At 41.4% G+C, this 12,609-nt stretch overlaps 1 protein-coding gene across 1 annotated transcript in view; it reads left to right on the top strand.

Annotated features, from left to right (window-relative positions):
• The window catches only part of CDK6 (cyclin-dependent kinase 6), a 205,728-nt gene that overhangs the window by 188,173 nt on the left and 4,946 nt on the right, over nucleotides 1-12,609 (top strand). Inside the window, exons 5-6 of the mRNA XM_006779264.2 lie at nucleotides 6,580-6,630; nucleotides 11,271-11,406. Coding sequence (XP_006779327.2) covers nucleotides 6,580-6,630; nucleotides 11,271-11,406 — 187 coding nt within the window. The remainder of the gene's footprint in view (nucleotides 1-6,579; nucleotides 6,631-11,270; nucleotides 11,407-12,609) is intronic.

The following is a 12,609-nucleotide window of genomic DNA, read 5'->3' as shown; positions in this document are numbered from 1 at the left end:
GATAGCTTTGCTGGATAAAGTAATCTTGGTTGTAGGTTCTTGGTATTCATCACTTTGAATATTTCTTGCCATTCCCTTCTGGCCTGCAAAGTTTCTGTTGAGAAATCAGCTGACAGTCGTACGGGTACTCCCTTGTAGGTAACTGAGTTTCTTTCTCTTGCTGCTTAACTATGTTTTTTAAACAGCTTTATTAACATATAATTCACATACCACACAATTCACTAATGCAAATTGTACAATCTAATGGTTTTTACTTTAGTATATCCACAGAGTTGTGCAACCATCACCACAGTCCATTTTAGAATATTTTCATCAACCCAAAAAGAAACTCCATGCCCATTAGCAGTCACTCCTCATTTCCCCCCAAGGTGCCCCATCCTAGGCAACCACTAATTGATTTTCTGACTCCATAGGTTTACCTCCTCTATACATACAAACAGAATCACACCATAAATACATGCTCTTTTGTGACTGGCTTCCGTTATTTAGCACAACATCCTTGAGGGTCATCCATTTGTAGCCTGTATCAGTGCATCATTCCTTTTGATGCCTGAGTGAAAAGCACCACCTTGTATAGTTCTGTTATATTCTGTGTAGCCCTTCATCAGTTGGTGGACATTTGGTTGTTTCCACTTCTCGGCTGTTATAAATTGTGCTGCTGTGTGCATTCATGTTTTTGAATGGACAATACTCAGTTTTTGTGTGGACAATACTCAGGTATGATTACCTTTTTTGTATGGTTTTCATTCTCAGATTTCATAAGTATTGTTGTATACATTATAATAAAGGAACAAGTTTAAAACTAAGCTTATTATCTTCCAGTCTGTTTGCACCCCTGCCTCCTCTCCCCACTTTTCAGCCTGACTTTACTAATAATACAAACTTAAAATCATGCTTCTTTTTCCAAGTCATGAACAGTCTTTCTCCAAGTTCTGATCCTCTTTCCTTAAATGTCTTCGCATCCTTCCCCATTTTTCTGCCCACCTACTTTGGGGGTCTTGTCATCTCATCCTCTGACCTCTCCCGTTGGCCTTCCTGACTCCATCCCCAGCCCTTCCAATTGGCTCAGTAAACCTCTGCCATATTAATCTTTCTAAAGCACTGCTGTTCGCTGCTCATTAGAGTCAGATTGCCTCCCATCATGCCAGTAAAAATTAAATGATTTCCCTGGGCTTCCATCTCCCAAAATGAGATGAACTCTGCTTCATGGTCCTGTGTTTATATATCTTGTCTCCCATGGGGACAAGGATTTTATGGTAGTATGTACTATATAGATGTATATTTATTTATAGATATTTATATTTTAATATATTTGTATTAAAATGTATAACATAATTTAAATATCTGTTTAGTATATACTAAGGCCACATGTTATTTAATACATATTTTTGGAGAGTGGCTTTCTCCCAGCATTTAAAGCAGCCCTATGTGCTTAATGAGTGATCACTGAGTTAGTGTTTACAAAATAAATCAATTAATTGCTTTTTTGCTTAATCTGGTTTCTTAAATAGGTGTTAATGTAAGATAATAAATATTTTTAACAGATATCAGCTCTAGAACTGAACATGGGAGCAAGTATAAAAGAGTAGACATTCCTTAGGTCAATGATCGGCAAACCGTGGCTCTTTGGCCCCTTGAGTGTGGCTCTTCCACAAAATACCATGTGCAGGCGAGCACATACAGTGTGATTGAAACTTAGTAGCCCATGCGGAGAAGTCGGTTTTCGGCCTGGGGGAGTCTATTTTGAAGAAGTGGTGTTAGGAGAAGTGGGGGTACGTTCGCTGAGGTCGACCCCTCAGATTGAGGACGTTTTTAGCAAAGGCCAGCTTAGGAGTACCCTAATTAAGTTAATAACAATGTACCTACCTATATAGTTTAAGTTTAAAAAATTTGGCTCTCAAAAGAAATACCAATCGTTGTACTGTTGATATTTGCCTCTGTTGACTAATGAGTTTGGCGACCACTGCCCTAGGTCATATTTTTCAAAAGGTCATTTTATGAATATGGAAAAGTCCTCTTCTAATCATGAAACATAACAGCTAAAACATAGCTGCAGGTCAAGTGCAGGTTACAGAGGTGTTCTATAGGCTGATCTGTGACTTCCTCTTCTTCTCAGTACAATGAAAGTATTATAACTATTCGGAATCTGTCATCTTCCATTCTGCATGAATCATTTCCTTTCTATAACAGACACATCAGCATACACTTCTCATCTGCTAGAAGACATACCCTGCTTCTGAATGTTGTTTTCCACTGTTTATTGAGATTGTGAGGGATAGTTATATGTTCTTTTTGTTGTTTGTTTAGAAAGCCATGTCATCTGAAACTTAGTTCCTTTGTAATTTGACCCAAGAAAATTCTCTTCCCTGATACAGGAGTTTTTAGCTAAATAACATATAGAAGAAGTTAGATTGCCAATTCAAAATTAATTAATCCTTCTTGGAAATTTTGACATTTATTCTTTTCTTTTCTTGGTGATAGAGGTGTAGGACTTGTAACAGGTGCAGAGAATATATAGTGAGCTCAGAGGAAGTCTTAAATATGCCTTGGACACCCACCATATGGTGACTAATGTCCCCTTCCTTTCTTGTTCACCACATGAAAACTTTACGTTATCATCTGTGTATAACGGTGGCCAGGAACAAAGGAGATAGCTACCATGTATGAGTGTGAAAAAGTGTGTGGGTATTTGGTTGCCACTTGCTAGTAGGTCTGTAAACTGGACATTTTACAGGTGAAGCAGGTATGTTCAAAGAGGCTACGAGACTTTCCTAACATCCTTCAGGGACAACTGGCTGGAAGGGGTTCGCACACAGGATGTCCATCACCAAAGTTCATGCCCTTCCCCAAGTCAACAAATGCCCTAAACACAATCAGCATATTAAAGGCGTGGACACGTTAAGGCTTATAAACTCTCACAAATTCAAAAAAGCCACGGGGGAAATCCTTGCTAAAAACCCCCAGTCACCATACTTGTTTTGGCATGACTGTGCCTAAGGTGATCTGAGAAGAGAATTGACTTTGCTATAGTTTGAATGCAATCTTGCTATTATATTTTGCAATAATCCCCTTTTAGTTAAGAAAAAAATGCTTATATGTATAAATAAAAAATGTATTTCTTTCATAGAGTTTATCTTATCAGCATTGCCTAGTATCAAGTATAATGGTGAAGGAAAATACTTGAGGAAAATGCTTGGAAATAACCTAAAATTCTCTTTCATAAAAACTTATAGCAATGTTCAATTTCAGGTATTTCCCCCCAAATTTTGTTTATCTTGTCAAATAAATTGCTTTCAAAGGGTAGGATGGGAAAGACCTTCCAGTAGGCTCCTCTGTAGTTTATGTGAGAATTCCAAATAGAAAGAGGCTCAGGGCCGTGAAAGACAGAAGGGGAGGGGGACTGGGGCGAGGGGCGCAGGTTAATGCAATAGAATGGAACAGCCTCAAAGAGTAAGTGTGGAGAAAATCTTCCATAGAAAAAGGAGGACCATAGTGAGGTGAAGAGAAAAGAAATGGAGGTATAAAATTAGAAGTGAGATTCATGACATTTAGATTCAACAAAGGTCTTTAGCAGATAATGTTTGTGCACCATTACCCAAGCATTTGGTTAAACTACTGGAAAGTCATTTATAGTAAGTAATTGTAGTTTTTGATATAGCAAAATGCACAAAAGTTCCTGACTTTTAAGTCTTGTCCTGTGTAATAAAAGGATTTTTAATGTGTTTCTCCAGCCAAAGCAATTGCGCAGTCTTTATTTGGGAATGTTTTTTTGGTAGGTGTAATCTTTCCATTTCATTATTGAACCCCTCACCCCCTAAAAGAAAGTGTGTATATAAGGAAGAAATATTTTTTAAAACAGTAAAAATAGGCTTCAAATTTACTACTCTGGGTAGAATATCTCTATTGCTAATTTTATCTTTATATAATTAGTTAAAAAGAATTAGTGAGTGTGTCACCTGTGAGGAGGTTTATGTCTAAAACCAGACAAGATGGGATAGCTTAGTGGATTCTTTCCCTGCAATGATTTGGAAAAAATGCATGGCTTTTTATCTTTTATGAGCCTCTGTCTCGTGGTATGTAATTGAACATTCCTCTCCCGTCTTCAGTCTTCATGCAGGGCCTCTAGAAAGGTTTCCAGCAGGGGCACATTTTTAGACAGGGGGAAGAAACAGTTCAGAGTTCTTTTGGACCTCCTCAGCTTGTCTCTCTATCTGGCCATCTCTCTCTCAGCCTCAGTCTTTCACTGTCTTTTATCCCCCGCCCCCCAACTTGGCTCCTTCAACCCTCTACTTCCTTCCAGCTCAGCTCTATGTCATGGTAATTACCAGCCAAGACCAACTCATGCATGTGTGTGCTGTAGCTGAATCATTCTCACAATTATAAAATTATTCAAGGCAGTAGAACCAAACTGTTCCTCACCACTACCCAAAGAATATAATCAACCCTGGCCGGTTTGGCTCAGAGTATAGAGCATCAGCCTGCGGACTGAAGGGTCCCGGGTTCAATTCTGGTCAAAGGCACATGCCCAGGTTGCAGGCTCGATCCCCAATAGGGGACGTGCAGGAGGCAGCCAATCAATGATTCTCTCTCATCATTGATGTTTCTATGTCTCCCGCTTCCTTTCTCTCTGAAATCAATAAAAATATATAAAAAAGAATATAATCAAACATTATGTTCATATTTGTCCACCTGAAGTATACCATAAATTATATGAATTAAAGGATATTTAACTCAGCTAACCTGAGGAAGGAGGAAATATTCAAAATAATATCAATGAAAGTACAGCCCTTGTTTCTTCATTACATGCTGCACACAGCTCAGAGACCTGATACAGCCAGACTTTTTCCCTCAGAGCCCTATTTCAAAACAGAATGTGTCACACGCAGCCCCTGGAGCAGTCCTACTCTCACTTCTTCATACTCCACCCTAGCACACCCAAGAGTTCATCCTGTTGGAAGGTTTCAGCCTTCCTCTGAATCCATTATACCTTTCCATGTTCCTGACCCTCTTTCATAAAACTGGCTCATACAAAATAGTCAGAATTCTCAGCCAGGAAGTCAGTAGGCGGTTCTTGGAGTTTGATCACCTTTGTGTCCAACTACTGGGTCAGGTGAGAATCCTGGTTCCAGTTTGGCCTCTGCCCCATTTCCATTGTCTTGTGACTGTGTATTTACATGCAAAGATCCATTCTTTAGGGGTTAATTTTAGCCAGAGTTCGGTGGTTTTATATAAGTCAAGCCAACCCACATGTGCTACAAAGCCAAGTTATCAGACCTCAGAGTCACATGCCAGGTCTTCCTTAGGTGGCAAAAGTCGTTCTGATCTATACGCTGAATTGCTGCCTCCATGTTTCTTGTATTCCCATAGGAGGTTTTGCTAAGTATTCACAAAAGAGTGGTTATGAGTCAGACTTTTACTTGCCGCTCTCTGTATCAAAGGAGGCCATGCTGGTGGGCCAGCTCTCATTCCTGGATGGCAAGCACCTCCGGCCCTGGCAGGATGGGGGACTACATGACTTGAAAGTTCTCTGCTAAAACTTCTAGGCAGAAGTAAAAAAAAAAATGTAGCAAGCATTTGCTTAAATGCATAATGGAACCAGCAAAAAATATTAGAAATATTGTCAAGGGGCAACAACAAAAGGGAGCTGGAAACTAAAAGAGTGAGGGTGTGAGCCCAGGCTGCTGTTGAGCTTCAGGCTTGGGTTTCCGAGTCCACCCAGGAAAGAGAAGGTCTAATGCCTTTGCCCAGGAATGACATCCATTCAGACTGGTCTGCCTGGTGTGCTTCCCAAGAGCCATGGCTAATATAGTATGTACTTTAGATTCCTCCATGATGCTCAAAGGTAGTTTCACTCATGCCTCTGTGGATACGTCTTCATTGGGGGAGGAGGGGGGGGCGCTGGCATGGTGACAAAGCTGCTCTACGAGCTCATCAGATTAAACTAGTGCTCTCTGTTCTCTCTTGGCTTGCTGACCAGACACAGCCAGTGAAATGCTCAGTGTAGGCAATGGGGGCTGTGTGTTCACAAACACCTCTGAAGCCCAGAGTTAGGGTTTTGAAGTTGTAATGCTTATCTGCCATAATATTGGGAGAAAGTGGTACAATCAGCAACCCAGAGGTAGCTCACCACAGCCTTTGGGACAAGTGGAAGGAGAGAGACTCACGAGGAAGTATTATGACTGCCTGCCTAGTGGTGAGGAAAGGGTGCCCTGAGGAGGATCTGACCAAAATCAGTTGGAAAGAACACCGCATACCCCTGGTTTGAGACTAGGGCAGTGACCTGCTCCACCTGTCGCAGAGTTAAGTGGAACTTTGCAGCCAAGGCCTGTGTGTGATGGTGGCACTGCTGTTCCAGTGACCGTGAGTAGGATTGTCATGATTATGAAACGTGGCCACCGGGCACCAGCAGTTATTCATGAGAGGTTCTTGCCGTAAGTGACATTCAAGAAATGTCTCGATTCCTTACTTCCCCACCCTTACAGAATATTTTGTTTCTTGTTAAACAATGATAATGACAAACATGATTGAAATGAACCTGAGAAAATTCAGTATGTTTAATATGTATCTTTATTCTTGTAGGCCTCTTTTTCGTGGAAGTTCAGATGTGGATCAACTAGGAAAAATCTTGGAGTAAGTAATAACTGTAATTTTACACCAGTGCCCATAGCATTAGAACATTCACGGGGACTTTCCTCTGACGTTCACATAATGCGTTTATCTCTTGTCTTTCCTGCCCCAAGCTGCTGCCGCAGACAGTGTTACTATTTGTGTGGTGAGTGGGGACACGGTAGACCTGCTGTTTTATGCAGAGCCCGTCATGACGGGTGGCCTGACCGCTCTGCTCCGGAGGCTTGTATGTTGCTCGTGTGGATTGTTGCACTGCTCCTCTTTCTTTGCTTGGCTGACCTCCCGTTCTTTAGTTCAGGTGTGTTGCCTGCCTGGGGTCATTTCAGATGCATCCACCATCAGAAGTGGGTTGCTTGGTGGCCTGGTAACCCATCCCTGCCCACTGGGCTTCCTGTCCCCATTGAGTATCCTTTAGTCATCCAGGTTGGTTTGGCATTGTTTCCCTGGACGAAGGGAAATGCGACACAACCCATTTTCCTTTGGAGCACTGCGATAAGAAATGAGAATCCTAGGTTCTAATCCTATGTCTGTGGCTAAATAACTGTAATCTTGAGTAAGTCATTTAACATACCCTAAAAAGAGCTTCCACGGTGCCTGCTGCGTAGTAAATGCTTTTTAAATGAAGGGAAATTTTATCATTCGTTATTAATTGTTTAACCATTTTGTTCCTCAACTTCTTTACCTGAGAAATGAAACTTTGGGCTTAAATTCTCTTTATGTTCCCTCCTTGTGCTTCAATTCCTTGGTTCCAGTTGTCCGTTACATAGCTCCTCGCTGATTTGCAGAGTTCCATTCATGTCTGCATGTGTGCATGTGAGGGTATGGATGCTTTCATGTATCTAGAATGTAAAAAAGCGGGGGGTGCTTTTCTTCTCACAAAGCATGCAGTATGGCATCCTTTGGGGATTTGTGTATTTGCCAAGTCCCATCAAAATTGGGGTGGAGTAGGAAGAAAGTGGGAGTTGTAGAACACATAAAAAAAGCCCTGATCATTGGTCTTAGACATTTTCTAAGAATCCTGGTGATTTTTATGATATTTGTAGCCTGTAAAACTGGGGAGAAGTACCCCTGGAGAAAAGGATTCTATTTTAACCCCATCTCTCCAAGCATGACTGCTTAAAACAGTTGGAACACAACCGGAACCTGACTTTGTTCTTTGGGTAACTGGAAACAGCTCCCGTAGACATCTGTTAGCACCAGTGCCACTGCTGAGTCAGGACCCGGTGGCTTTGAGGTCTGAAAAACATTTGCTCGTTTTATTGTCGGTGGCTGCCTGGGTCCAAGGCAACTGCCACAGCTGCTGTTCCTACTGCTGCTTCTGAACACTTTGTACGATGGGTGGTTCAGGACAGAACTGGCTTCTGAATGTCCAGTTCTTTGTCATTGAGTGATGAACTCCATCTACTCTTCCCATCACTGTTGAATATAGTTGGTGTGTATGTGATTTTTAAGTGGGACGTGGGAAAGTCAGACCCTCTGTGGGAAGGAAAGCAGCTTGCCAGGCAGTGAAGCCCTTCACCTGCTTTCGCTACTGACACCACCTGGACACCTGGGCTACCGCCAGCACTGGTGTCTGCGATCTTGTTAACATTGTTGGTGCCCCTGAGTTTAACGTAGCCAGTGAGATGGACCAGGAGCAACCTTTGCTCAGCCTGTTTGACTTGCTTCCAAGGGAAAGCCGGTTCCACCTTTGGCAAAGGCCTGAGACCCTGGGTTGCAAGCGGAAAGAAGCCATGAAGTCCTACATGTTCTATGCTCTTAGATTTTACTTCTTGGTTGTTTCCTCTAACTGCAGTTATTACTTTGGCGTAGAGAAAAGGGACAATACTGCACCCTAGTGTCACTTCTCAAGTACTTGAAAAATGATTTCCGTCCCCACCTTCACTGCCAGTTACAGGTTTTGTGCTCTGTCATTCTTTCTGGTACAAATGTCAGCTTTTAAGGCTTATATTCAGCTGTCCAAATACTGAAATTTGATGCAGGCACTTTTTAATGGGCCTATCAGAATTTCACCACGCTCACACATGGGCCATAAAAGCTCATACTGTATGAAACTGAATTATGTTTAAAGAAAGTTACATTCACATTCTTTAAGGGGGGGGAAAATGTTGGTGTTTAGGAAGATTTATACTTTCAAAGAACAGCGAGTACTTTGAAAGTGAAACTGAATGCTTTTCGCCTGTGGCATTTTGGAGCATTTTTAAGACCAGAGTCATCGTTAACTAGAACCAAAATATTGGGTTTGGAATGAAGAGAATTGGGTTCACTCCAGGCTCTGTGGCTAAACTCACTATGTGTGGCTTTAGCAGTCTATTTCATTCCTGTAACTCAGTTTCCCCATCTATTAAACAGAAATAGTAATACCTGAATAGTAGTGGTAATACGTGTCATGGGAGGTTGTTAGAGGGATCAGGGGAAGTGATAGACTTACAAACACTTTTAAAAGTTATTTATGTAAACATGTATATAATTATATACCACATATACATACAGAGTCCCTATTTTTCGGAGGGCTTTTAGCATTCAGCTGCCCATATTGCCAGATTTAACTCAATATAAATATATTGAAAGCTGCAAATAAAAAGATTTTAAATTATTACTAATAGTTGTTGTAACCAGTTTCTAGGTAACTAACTGGTGATGGTATGCAAATATATTAATATAAAAAATGGCTAAAAAAATAAAAATGAATGAAAGAAAAATTTTGAAGTTCTTTAATAAGCATTCTTCTTTTCTTCCTCTCCCATCCTCATACATTTTTATTTTCTTTAATAATTTGTAGTGAGGTTTTTTCTTCTTTGCACTCTTATTCTAGATCTTGCTATTAAGCACATTTTGAACAGTTGCCATTTCCATTCATTTGTTCCAGTAAATATGTCCCTGACTCTGTCTTTATCTGCCTCGATAACATGGCTCTCCCAGCCTATCCTACAGAGCCAGGATTGTCTTTGCCCAGACGCCCGCCGGTGGGTACAGTTATGACACACTGTCTGCTCTCCCCAGGGGAGGTCTAGGACCTGGGCTTCGTTTAGGTGAGGGAAGGAGAACAAAGCCCTATAGAGATTCTATGACATTTAGCACCACATCTTCCTGAAACTTGGAAATCCATTCAGGAGAACTCGCCCCTCTGGGCCTTAGTCCCAGCGAGGGCAGACCAAGAAGACCCTAATGCCGGCAGGCCAGCAGCATTTCTAACTGTAGTTTAAATCATTTGTCAGGCCGAAACCGGTTTGGCTCAGTGGATAGAGCGTCGGCCTGCGGACTGAAAGGTCCCAGGTTCGATTCCGGTCAAGGGCATGTACCTGGGTTGCGGGCACATCCCCAGTAGGAGATATGCAAGAGGCAGCTGATCGATGTCTCTCTCTCATCGATGTTTCTAACTCTCTATCTCTCTCCCTTCCCCTCTGTAAAAAATCAATAAAATATATTTTTTTAAAAAATCATTTGTCAGTATTTGAATAGTCATAGATTCTGTTCACTAAATTATAATTTTTTAGTTTAGAATTAATCAGTCTATGTGAGACATAAGTTTTTGCATCCCCTGATTTCCTTTGTTCAAATCTACTTTACTGCCTATACAAATGCTATAAATAAGATCTACATAATGTATATTATGTTGTTTAAAGCCACTGATCTACAGTATTTCTGAAGAACCTTAAATCATGCGTTGCTAGAACTCAAGCAGTTCATATGTTAAGGTGGTAGTGCCAACACATTTTAGATTAATTTGTTAATGTATTATAGATAATATAAATACATAGATAATAATAATGGGTAATGTATTGATGTTGACAAGTACTCATTGTATAAAAAAGACACTGAAATTCATAGAAGTTAAGCAATTTCTTCTTACCTATCCATAAGTGGCAGGTGTAGAATTTGAACCTAGATCTGCCTGTTTCCAAAGCCTGTGTTGTTTTTACATTATTTGATGCTCTGTCCACATTTCTGGACTGAGAATCATTTTCAGGGAAAACATAAATGAATACTGTTTTTATTTATTTGCTCACTTTGGAATGCCTTGAAATAGTTATGCAATAAAAACATATAAATTAATTTTGATATTAAATTATAAAATAGTGTTTGCATAACACAGGACGAACATACCTTTCAGCCTCTTCTTTTTGTCTGAGTCTAATGGATGTAGTTGGGGAATTAATCTTTAACCAAGATTATGTGTTAAGAAATGATGTTACAAGAGCATCATAAAAGCAGGTCAATGCCAAAGTGCTTGATCAGAACACAAAAAGCAATCTTAGGCATAAAGGAAAATGTTCTGTGGCCATGTGGGTCTACTTTTAATACATAGGTCCTGCCCTGTCAGTATATCAGGGCTCATTGGTAATAGAATATTTTCCATTTCTTCATTATCTCTTCTGTTTACTGTCTGCTTCCAGAGGAATCTCTTATCTCTTCCCAGCGGATTTTACAATTCTCCTGTGAGATTACCCTCTATCCATGATCACCGTATTGCAGCTGAACAGAGAGAAATGAGCACCCTGCCAGTCATACAAGTGAGGGGCTCCGGGGCTCTGTGCCCCCCGTGCCTGCCCCTTAGACTTTACCTTCGTCTAGAATTTGGTGGGAAGATAGCTTCTGCGTAGCTGCTAATGCTGATGTTCACATGTGGTTTTCTTTTGTAGCGTAATTGGACTCCCAGGAGAAGAGGACTGGCCTAGAGATGTGGCCCTTCCCAGGCAGGCTTTTCACTCAAAATCTCCTCAACCTATTGAGAATTTTGTAAGCGACATTGATGAACAAGGCAAAGACCTACTTCTGGTAAGTTCAGGCGATGCAGAGTTGATCTGCACTGTGCTGATGAGAGACTTGCCCTGTCCTCTCTAGGTGGTGGGAACAGCATCAGTTCAGCATCACGTGCCACAACCTCACAAGGCATGAGCCGCAATCTCTCTGCAGCTCTCCTTCCCACACCTAGAACGGAAGGAGTCAGTGCTCCCGTTCTATAGTGTATTCTGAACTTCAAATATAGACGTTAAGAGTCTATAGGTCTTAGTAGAAATGTTCTTCAGCTCTGTGTGGGCACAGCCAGTGGTTGGCATGTCTGCAGAGCCATTGATTTTCCCAGTAGGAACTCACTCCATCTTCCCCTGATGGTGGCTCATTTTCTGATGCTTAGGCAATGGTTCCCTCCACTGCCAAGTTACGAATAAGGACAGCTAAACTTCCTCCCCACTGTTTATTCCTACGGCCTGTATCCTTTGAAATAAATTAATTAGAAGTCAGAATATTTGCCTAGACAAAGTCTCACAATATATACAGACTTGCTGACTCCTCTGCTATTTAGGAAAATTTTTACTTGATTTCAATAACACAGGCAAGTACTGACATTACCTTAGGAAAAGGGGGTTTGATGGGCTGTTTCATGTGGCCTGGAAATGGGAAGCCATTCAGAGTATAAGTGCTCTGTCTCTGTTCTGTGCATCACCTGCTCTTGGCACCTCTGCTCTTCTCTGACCCGAATGACTTTTCTCCATCTCATTGATACTTTTCTTTTTTCTTTTTTTTAAATATATTTTATTGATTTTTTACAGAGAGGAAGGGAGAGAGGTAGAGAGTTAGAAACATCGATGAGAGAGAAACATCGATCAGCTGCCTCCCGCACACCCCCTACTGGGGATGCGCCCGCAACCCAGGTACATGCCCTTGACCGGAATCGAACCTGGGACCCCTCAGTCCGCAGGCCGACGCTCCATCCACCGAGCCAAACCGGTTTCGGCCTCATTGATACTTTTCAGTTGCACTGTCTGGTCCTTTGACTATCAGAACTTCAAATAACTCATGGATTCTTCCAGCTCTAACCCCCACTGCTAGCATTTGCCCTGTCAGTATTTCCTACATCAGATTCCGAAAAGGAAGAAAGAATCTGACTGACATACCTTACCTTTTTGCCAGGCTGCTGGTCCCATCAGCTGTGCTGGGAAGGGGTAGGGAATGTGGTGTATAAAATATGGACGATAGGGT

The sequence above is a fragment of the Myotis davidii genome, unplaced genomic scaffold (genome assembly GCF_000327345.1).
Source record: "Myotis davidii unplaced genomic scaffold, ASM32734v1 scaffold187, whole genome shotgun sequence".
Classification (NCBI taxonomy): domain Eukaryota; kingdom Metazoa; phylum Chordata; class Mammalia; order Chiroptera; family Vespertilionidae; genus Myotis; species Myotis davidii.
The sequence above is the reverse complement of the archived record's forward strand: the minus strand, read 5'-3'. Positions and strand labels throughout refer to the sequence as shown.